This window comes from Cyprinus carpio, chromosome B22 (assembly GCF_018340385.1).
Source record: "Cyprinus carpio isolate SPL01 chromosome B22, ASM1834038v1, whole genome shotgun sequence".
Lineage (NCBI taxonomy): Eukaryota > Metazoa > Chordata > Actinopteri > Cypriniformes > Cyprinidae > Cyprinus > Cyprinus carpio.
Window position 1 is genome coordinate 6,871,297 of NC_056618.1, and position 10,150 is coordinate 6,881,446.

The 10,150-nt window shown below is 36.9% G+C and overlaps 1 protein-coding gene across 2 annotated transcripts; it reads left to right on the forward strand.

Annotated features, from left to right (window-relative positions):
• Positions 1-6,230: 6,230 nt before the first annotated feature.
• On the forward strand, positions 6,231-9,392 carry LOC109086182. 2 transcript variants are annotated; one of them, XM_019100665.2, is made up of 3 exons: positions 6,231-6,531; positions 7,158-8,221; positions 8,311-8,654. In XM_019100665.2, the coding sequence occupies exons 1-3, from the start codon at positions 6,322-6,324 to the stop codon at positions 8,645-8,647; spliced, it is 1,611 nt and encodes a 536-aa protein (XP_018956210.2). In that variant the 5' UTR covers positions 6,231-6,321; the 3' UTR covers positions 8,648-8,654. The 2 variants fall into 2 exon arrangements, 1 of the variants encoding a protein (XP_018956210.2); XR_006157892.1 differs by lacking the exons at positions 7,158-8,221; positions 8,311-8,654 and adding an exon at positions 8,819-9,392 and having other exon boundaries at positions 6,393-6,531.
• Positions 9,393-10,150: the final 758 nt, after the last annotated feature.

The following is a 10,150-nucleotide window of genomic DNA, read 5'->3' on the forward strand; positions in this document are numbered from 1 at the left end:
CACACGGTACTGCTTATAGTATTCCATCATCTGTACACAAATATAAGTAGTGATGGTGCGTGTCTGTGGGTGGGGCTGTGTGGGTGAATGTGCGCTGATGTGGCTACAGTGCAAGGCCTGAATTTTAATTCCAGTCCGCTTCTGACCACAGCCTCTCTAGTTTTTACTCATATTGTCCCTAGTGTTTGATGAGATAATCAGGCTGTCTAATTCCTCTATTAGTTAACACCATACCTCTGTTTTTCACTTCTGAACCTTTCTCTTTATGCCTTACTCACAGCCCACTCTAGTTTTGACATGTTGTATTCACAATGGTTGATGAGATAACCAGGCTGTCTAATTCCTCTACTAGTCTTCTTGAGCCTGCGCCTGCACCTGCCTCTTTACTGAAGAACTTTTATTATTATTCTTTTTTTTTTGTGTGAGTCTGGCCCTCTGCAAATGATTCTTTGTGATGATTTCTTTATTACTTCATTGGAAGATTTTTTTTTTTATTCCTAAAAATAAAAATAAAGTAGAATTTATTTCAATCAAAACGTAAAAGTGTTAATAGATGTTATGTAGTTGTTATTCATGTTGGAGTTGAAAAGCTTCCAAGTAATGAACCATTGAACAATACTTTTTACATTTTCCATAACTAGCATTTTTTTCTTCTTTAAGATTTTTAACTAGCAATTAAGACAGTGTTATAATATGTAAGATAGCATGTATACACACATGATTTTAATACAGCCTTGAGATAAAGGTACAATATCTTAGTTCGTAATAAAACAGTGAGATATTTTATACTTTTTTTTTTTAAAGTAAAGCATTCAAAGCTTCAGTTATTCTTGATGGCTAAAAATATAATTTGATCTTTTGACTGATTTGACTTTTTAATCAAATCATTTTAGCAGGTTTCAGTTTGACTGCTGAGTGTCACAAACTGTTTTTTCCATTTGCAAACAACTAAATGTGGGTGTGAACAAGGGAAAGTTAAACTCTGTTGAGGAAAGAATCACACCAGATTTCACGTTTTCAGGAGACAGTGTTATTAGATCAGACTTTGATCTAGATCACTGGACCATTGAAGAAAATGTTTCACATGTATGTCTTGATCTGTTTGTGTTGGTGGTGTCTGATTGTTAAGTTATAAATATATATATCAAATTTCTTTATGTTGTCAGAGTCTTGCCAGTATGTTATCAGTAGCTGTTGCTACTGTTCTAATTAGAATCATTCTCAGATAAATGAACCCTCTGGTTTATGTTTCCTCCATTTTGACCTGGAGAAAATTTTATTTTTTTTCCTGAAAATACTGTTTTTTGCATCTGACTAAAAATAGAACACCACATTAGATTAAGGATTTTCAACACTGCATAAGGGTTAAACATTATTGTGAGCTAATGGTGAAAATTAGGCCCATATTTCAGTGAGCTGATAGTGTAATGTCCAGGGCATATATCTCTTTTTTTTTGTTGTGAAGTTAAGTCACCTTTTTTTATAAGCTAATATACACCTTTTATATTTTCATATAGTTCTTTTAACAATACAATTTTGTCAAAGCAACGTTACAGTATCAAATAGGAAAATAGTATGTCAATAATGTAAATGACAAGATTAAACATTCAATATTCAGTTAAAGGCATTTCATTATTGAATTCAGTGATTTCATCGTCCAGCTCTGTTCAGTTTAAATAGTATCTGTGAAATCAAGTCGACAATATCGCTTGATGTTCCAATGTCCTTCAAATCAAATTTAGGTACAAACTCAACCTGATTTCAGGATTTGTAAACCAACAAAAGCCTTAATCTGTCATAAAAACTTTTTTATATATATTTATTAGGTGTGTTTGGTGAGTCAATGAGTGAAGAAGATTCTGTCACCTTACACACTGACGTTACTGAAATATGTAAAGATGATGACATACTGTGGAAATTTGGAGCTGAAGCATCACACTCATTGCTGAATCGATATAGCTCATAGAATCTTCTCCACATTTGATGGTCCTGATGAAAGATTCAGAGACAGACTGAAGCTGGACAAACAAACTGGATCTCTGACCATCACAACTCAACATGCTGGTCATTATGAGCTAGTGATAATTGGAGCAAATGGTAATAAAAAAATTCCAAAAGGGTCTGGCTGCAGACTTGCACTTGCACCTCTCAGACTTGCATTCTCAGACTTGCACTCTCAGATTTGCACTCTCAGACACTTGCACTCCCGGTAGTTACATTACTTGCAGTCTTTATTTTATATTTTGTTCTATTTATTTTTTGTTTGAATCTCTCAACATTTTACAACAGTAGCCAGGTGTTGAAGACAAGAAAAAAGAAACAAAATCGAAACAAAATGACGAAGTCACTTGCAATCGCCACTTGCACTCTCAGCTACCTGCGACGTCACTTGCAACCAACACAAATCGTGCATGTTGCCAATGGAGACAAGACGCTGTGGTGATTAAACGATTAAAACTAAATTAGTAACATCACGTACAGGGGTCCGGCAAGAAAAAAAAAGACCCGCAAATCCGTGGCCACAAAACAGCAGAATATGAATGCAATGCGCAAAGTCTCTCATTAAGCGTTTTCCTCCCGTAGAAAACATAAACACTTAATATGGTTTAATGTATTAAGATGCTATTCAAATATCAAATTCAATATAGTTTCTTAATATAACGAATAATGTATAAAACATGGCAAAACAGGCGCAAAACATGGCATAATGTGGCATAATAATAGACTAAGAAGATAAAGAAGAAACTCAATATGCTCCTCTTCATGATTAAAATATACATAATATGTACAGCAACCAGGTGAGCCCAGAATAAATGCAACATGCAAAGTTTCGCGTTAAGCGTTTTTCCATATAGAATAACTGTCTACAGCTCTTTTATTTCTTTGTCTTTGTCCATTAAGCTATGTTTTATTTATAATGATTTTCTACGGGAGGAAATGAAACGCTTAACGAGAGACTTTGTGCATTGCGTTCATATTCTGCTGTTCTGTGGCCGTGGATTTGCGGGTCTTGTCTTTTTCTTGCAGGACTTGCAGCATCTTGTCTCCACTGGCAACACATACGATTTGTGTCGATTGCAAGTGACGCCGCAGGTAGCTGAGAGTGCAAGTGACTTCGTAATTTTGTTTCTTTTTTCTTGTCTTCACCACCTAGCTACTGTTGTAAAATGATTAGAGATTCAAATAAAAAGTAATCAATAAATAGAACAAAAAAAAAAAGACGGATGTCACTAGCGGAAGCGCAAGTGTCTGAGAGTGCAAGTCTGAGAATGCAGTCTGAGAATTATAGATTCAATTCAATTCAATTCAAGTTTATTTGTATAGCGCTTTTCAAGATAAAAATCAATAGATTCAATTCAATTCAATTCAAGTTTATTTGTATAGCGCTTTTTACGATACAAATCATTACAAAGCAACTTTACAGAAAATTAAGTTTCTACAATATTTAGTAGTAGCTTATCAGTGGTGACTGTCAGTTCATGTGCATATAGCAGAAATGTTCAGAAAAATCAATAAAAAGACGTAAACAAACAGACGATTAACACTATTAACAGCAATTATGCAATCAAACTTATAGCAAAATGTGGTAGTTCTGTATGTAGATCATTTGTACTGTCATTCATATATTCTTTATTTAGCAAAGATGACCAAACACACAGTTTCACACAATCTAATGTTTATTTTGAGTACTTATACAGTAGTACTGCATCATTCATATCTCCAAAGAGTCTTTAGTTTTGTCCTACTTCTAAAAAAAAAAAAAAATGCAGCTTTACGATTCTGTCCAAAAACAGCCGAGCTCCTGGAGGCGTGCCGTGGGCGTAGCTAAAGATTGACGAGCACTTGCCAGATTGCCAACAAAACAATGACATTTGATGCGGTTTCACTTACCATCTGCAGTTCTGAATCATGAATGGGATCATTTATAGCTGGGACCGGAAAAAACAAAACTGCATCCACTGGGTTCTTTGGGAAGCTGAACAAGGTTATATTTCCTTTACAACAAAAAACAAACTTCTTTAGAGACATTCTTCCCAAGCAAGTCCTACACAGTTCAGCTGAATGAATGGAGAATATCAATGCACATGTTGGCGCACTCTTGCTCTCACGCTGGTCAATGTGTGCATGTGCATGCTCTTCCGGGAGAAATGCCCATACAAGGAGTTCCACCATTCATGACATCACAAAGAGCCATGCTCTGAAAAAACTTTACAAACTCCAACCTGGAAGGAGTGTATTTGACACAGAAATACCTAGAAATGAGTGAAAATTCACTCATTTGGGGGTTTCAAAAGTGCATCGTAAATCCATTTCTCTGCCAGTCTCTCACGGTGTAACACCTCATTTTTGCTGAACAAGTGAAAACACATTTTGGTGGCAAGCTTAACTGGTATTGAACTATATTCCTTTAAATATTGACATACTGAAATGTGCAATTGTTTTATAGTGTCCCCTAGTGTCCCCCAACTAAGCAAGCCAGGTTAAAGAGATGGGTCTTTAATCTAGACTTAAACTGCAAGAGTTGTCTGCCTCCCGAACAATGTTAGGTAGGTTATTTCAGAGTTTAGGCACTAAATAGTAAAAGGATCTGCCACCCGCAGTTGATTTTGATATTCCTAGGTATTATCAAAATTGCCAGAGTTTTGAGAACTGCGTATGTGGAAGACTATAATGTAACAGAGCTCGTTCAAATACTGAGGTGATAAACCATTCAGGGCTTTATAAGTAATAAGCAAGATTTTAAAAATCTATACAATGTTTGATAGGGAGCCAGTGCAGTGTTGACAGGACCGGGCTAATATGATCATACTTCCTGGTTCTAGTAAGAACTCTAGCTGCTGCATTTTGGACTAACTGGAGTTTGTTTATTAAGCATGCAGAACAACCACCTGATAAAGCATTACAATAATCTAACACTTAGGTCATAAACGCATGGATTAACATTTCTGCATTTGACAATGAGAGCATAAGTAATAATTTAGATATATTTTTGAGATGGAAAAATGCAGTTTTACAAATGCTAGAAATGTGGTTTTCTAAGGAAAGATTGCTATCAAATAGTACACCTAGGTTCCTAACTGATGATGAAGAATTGACAGAGCAGCCAAGTCTTAGACAGCGTTCTAGGTTATAACATGCATAGTTTTTAGGTCCTATAATTAACACCTCTGTTTTTATCAGAATTTAGCAGTAAGAAATTACTCGTCATCCAGTTTTTTATATCAACTATGCATTCCATTAATTTATTTTGAGCTAGTTTCAGAAGAGGCTTCCTTCTGGGACGAAGGCCAAGCAAACTGTCTCCTGAGTTTCTTGTGTTTCCTAAGTGTCTTGAATCTCATGTGTCTCTGCTGATCCCATCCAGGGGTGTTTCCCCCAAAAGCAACTATGGTCACAAGCAGTTTGGTATGTTTCGTCGGGCCAAGAAACAAAATATAGAGCTGAGTACCATCTGCATAACAGTGAAAGCTAACACAGTGTTTCCTGATGATATCTCCCAAGGGTAACATGTACAGGTGCTGGTCATATAATTAGAATATCATCAAAAGGTTGATGTTTTTAATAATTTTTGAGGAAAAAATAAATCTGTTTTTCTGCAAGTGAGATGAGTAAACACTTATTCTTATTTAAGGTCCTTGCACACCCATGATGCTGTGTCAATCACATTTCACACTTCCCTCAGAAACTTTCGTCCTTCATAAAAATAAAAAATAGAAAAATTTGTATTGGGTTAAATATTCTGCTTTATTTTTTTACATCTGTAGCAAGCATTTTGAGATGTGTTTTAGCAGTTCTGAGCCACTGTGATGTTCTGTGCGTGACAATTTTTTATGAATACGAAAAACACACAAAAATTTCAATGTGCAAGGACCTTTAGTCCAGAACTACAGTGTGTAAACAGCGCACACAATGCCTCTGCCTACTCCCGATTTCTCCAGTGGTGGAAGTAACGAATTACAACTACTCACGTTACTGTAATTAAGTAGTTTTTTTTTCGTGTACTTGTACTTTTATGAGTATATTTTTAAGTCTGTAATTTTCCTTGTACTTAAGTACAAATTAAGTTAAGTAATGTACTTCGCTACTTTAAAAATCACATTCGTTACTAAGTACTTGTACAATTTGAATTAAATTAATATTCAAATATTTGACCAGTATTTGGATATCCAATAGAAATAACTGATCGTGGGCGGGCCAATAAAAACCCTTGTATTTTGGACCGGGAAAAAAGCCCGGTTTTTGGAGATCCATTCGTCCTCGCACGTCCTTCACTGTGAAGGTGTATTTTAGTGTTATCAAAGAAAGTATATCTTTGGCGTTATGGACATGGAAATTCGAGACGCTGAATTCATTGAAAATTCCGAAGAAATACCGGATGATGATGAGTGCCCATGGCCGCACCTGGAGGAGCTGTTCACATACAGAGGAAGGAAAGGAGACAGCGTGCAAATGCAATGCAAACTTTGTTTGCCATCTGCAGTGATTTCAGCTTACAAGACTTCAGCCTCTAATCTCAAAAAACACATTATGGTAAGAAGACTTATAACTATATTTATGTGATAGTTGTTTTCGTTTTTAATGTTGGGTAGACCTCACGATAATTTGACTAAAAACATCACTTGAAACATGAGCTTCAGCGTTATAGGTGACGAGCACATAGACCGTGAAAAAAGATTTAGCATTTTAAAGTGGCGGTCAAAGTTAAATTTTATGTTATTGTCAACAAATTGTTTAATTCATTTTGAATCCGTGTTTTATGCTTATAATAAACGGTCTAATAATGACTCTTTAATAAAACAGTCTCTTGCCGCGACCCACTTGCATAACAGTGTAACTGCACTGATTGACAGCCTGTCTAGATTGCGCATGTGTCAGTGCTAAATGCTGATAACTTTTGAAATATTAGTAGGGTACTTTTGGAAAGCTTTCTTGTCAAGTCAGCTTTTTTTAAATGTAAAAAAAATATTTTTAAAAAATTGTTTATAATTAAAAAAAACCAACAAGCTTATTTCTGTTGCATCATAATTCATTAATAATAATAATAATAATAAGAATAAATAATAGACCATTTTTATAACTTGATTCCCATAAAAATTATATGAAGAAATGATATGAAGTAATATAATTTCCTTTGTATACTTCCTTTATCTTTTCAGAGGAAACATCCATCAAAGATTGATCAGTACAATGACATTGTGACAGCAGCAGCACGTAGTCAACGTAAGACCACAGCCACACCAAACAAGCTCTCATCAAGTAAGCAAGCCAAGTTACCAGATGTGATGTTGGCAGCTGCAAGCAAACGTGTCCCTCAAACAACTGTTGACAAGCTAATCATCAATTTTATATGTGAAAGTGTACAGCCATTTACAGTGGTAGAACAGCCAGCTTTCAAAGAATTAATTACCACACTGCAACCTCAAGCCAAAGTCATCTCCAGATCCACCGTCCGTACCAGAATCTGTGATGCTGCTGACGACATGAAGAAGACTTTGATTGCAGAATTGGGTAAAGCCAAATTTGTTGCAACCACCACAGATTGTTGGTCAGCTCATCAGAAAAGTTACCTTGGTGTAACTTGCCACTGGATTAATGAGGAGACCTTAGAAAGAAGATCTGCAGCACTAGCATGCAAAAGATTAAGGGGGTCTCACACATTTGACGTGATTGCTGGTGCTCTTGATGATGTCCATTGTCAATACAAGATTAGAGACAAAGTAGTAAGGACCACAACCGATAGTGGATCCAACTTCCTCAAAGCTTTCCATGTGTTCGGAATGCAGAAAGATGCAGAGGTAGATGACGATGAAGAAGACATGGATGCTCTTGACGCAAGTGACCATATTGAGTATCATGATGCAAGTACAATCCTTGATGAAGACTCTGGTATGGAATATCAACTACCCCCTCATCAACGATGTGCATGTCACTTGCTAAATCTTGTGGCAACAACTGATGCTTCCCTTGCAGAGGCCATGAATGACACCTACAAGAGGCTTTTTCGTGCAACATTTGCAAAATGCCAGGCCATTTGGAACAAAACTGGGCGATCTCATTTGGCTAGTGAAGTGGTAGAGGACAAGTGTGGGCTACAGATCATTCGCCCCAATGCAACACGTTGGAATTCCACCTGTCTTGCCACTGAAAGAATTATACGCATCATTGATGAGAAAGGTGAAGATTCCATTAGGGGTGTATGTGACGAACTCAAGGTGAAAATGTGAGTAATATTAGTTACCACCAATGCAGTCTTTCCCTAAAGTCATGATGTGGCCTAGATGTTTGTCTAACACATTTTTTATCTTCCAGGTTAAGTCCTGCAGAAGTTGCATTCCTCCGGGAGTATAGCATCACCATGAAGCCACTGATGAAAGCTTCAAACATCCTCCAGTCAGAGTCCAGTGTTTACATGGGATGGCTGCTGCCAGTAATCCACCAGCTTCTATCCAAACTCAACAGACTAGAGATATCAAGCAAGACCTGCACACCACTCATCAGAGCCCTGCAAAATGGCCTGCATAAGCGTTTTGGACAGATGATGGAGGATCCAGAATTGGCTGCTGCTGCAGTCCTCTTACCCAAGTTCAAGACCTCCTGGACTGACAGAGCAGATGATATAGAAGCTGGTAATTTCAAATTTATATGATCTCATTTGTGTCTTTAACTGCACACCTGTATAAGCATGCATACTTTTATAACATATCTGTCATGGCAGGCCTAAAATGTTGTTATTAAAGTATAAAAGTGATTTAGATAATTTAAGTGTGGGTTTACAAAAATTCTCCCATAAATTTAAATAATTTTTTTCAAATTACAGCCTTGACATACTTGAAACAACATCTTGAAACTTCAAAGAATGAGGGTGAACTTCAAAGAGAGTCATCTGATGATGAAGATTTCTTCTCCAGACCACTCTCCAAAACGTTGCCAAGTCCATTTGAGCTTGATGGTTACCTTGCATGTGCCTCGGACAACATGGAGCTGCTTCATTCCTTCCCAGCAATCAAGAAGCTGTCTCTGAAGTTAAACACAGCTCTGCCTGCCTCTGCTGCATGTGAGCGGCTTTTTAGCTGTGCAGGTCTACTTTTCACATCCAAACGAAGCCGGATAGACTCTGTGAACTTTGAAAATCAGCTTCTGCTGAAACTGAACAAAAGGTTCAGAAAGTGAAATGTCCTAGAGTTTTTTAAGGCCTTTGCCCAGTTGTTGGTTTGCAGTTAAAAGTTCATACTGTTTATACATGTTTAAAAATAATTTAACATTCAGAACATTACTGGGCTTATACGTGTTATACGTGTATAAAACACAAATTGCCTGTGTTTGATCCATTCATATTTCTGATTTGATTCAATGGATTTGATGTTAATTCAATAAATATCACCGGCTAAAAAGTAATTAGTACTCGAGTAGTTTTTGAGAGGGGTACTTTGTACTTTTACTTAAGTAGATTTTTAACACCAGTACTTTTACTTGTAATTGAGTATTATTTTAGCAACTACTTGTACTTGTACTTGAGTACAAATTTTCAGTACTCTTTCCATACCAAGATTTCTCTCAGCATGGGGACAGGAGAGCTGTCAGGCAATAAATGGTTTAACAAAGTAATTAGCGTTACTTATTTAAAAAAGTAATGTGTTACTTTACAAGTTACTCGAAAAAAGTAATCTGATTATGTAACTCATGTTACTTGCAATGCGTTGCCCCAACACTACTTGTGACCATAGTTGCTTTTGGGAAACACACCCCTGGATGGGATCAGCAGAGACACATGAGATTAGGAAACACAAGAAACTCAGGAGACAGTTTGCTCAGCCGTCGTCCCATAAGGAAGCCTCTTCTGAAGCTAGCTCAAAAGAAAATCTGCAGACAGTTTGCAGAAGACAACCTGTCCAAGAGCAGGAATTACTGGAACCATGTCCTGTGGTCTGATGAGACTAAGATAAATTTGTTTTGGCTCATATAGTGTCCAGCATATGTGGTGATACCCTGGTGAGGAGTACCAAGAAAACTGTGTCTTGCCTACGGTCAAACATGGTGGTGGTAGCATCATGGTTTGGGGCTGGGGAGCTGCGCTTCATTGAGGGAAACATGGATTCCAAACATGTACTGTCACATTCTGAAGCAGGAGATGATGCTCTCCCTTCAGAAA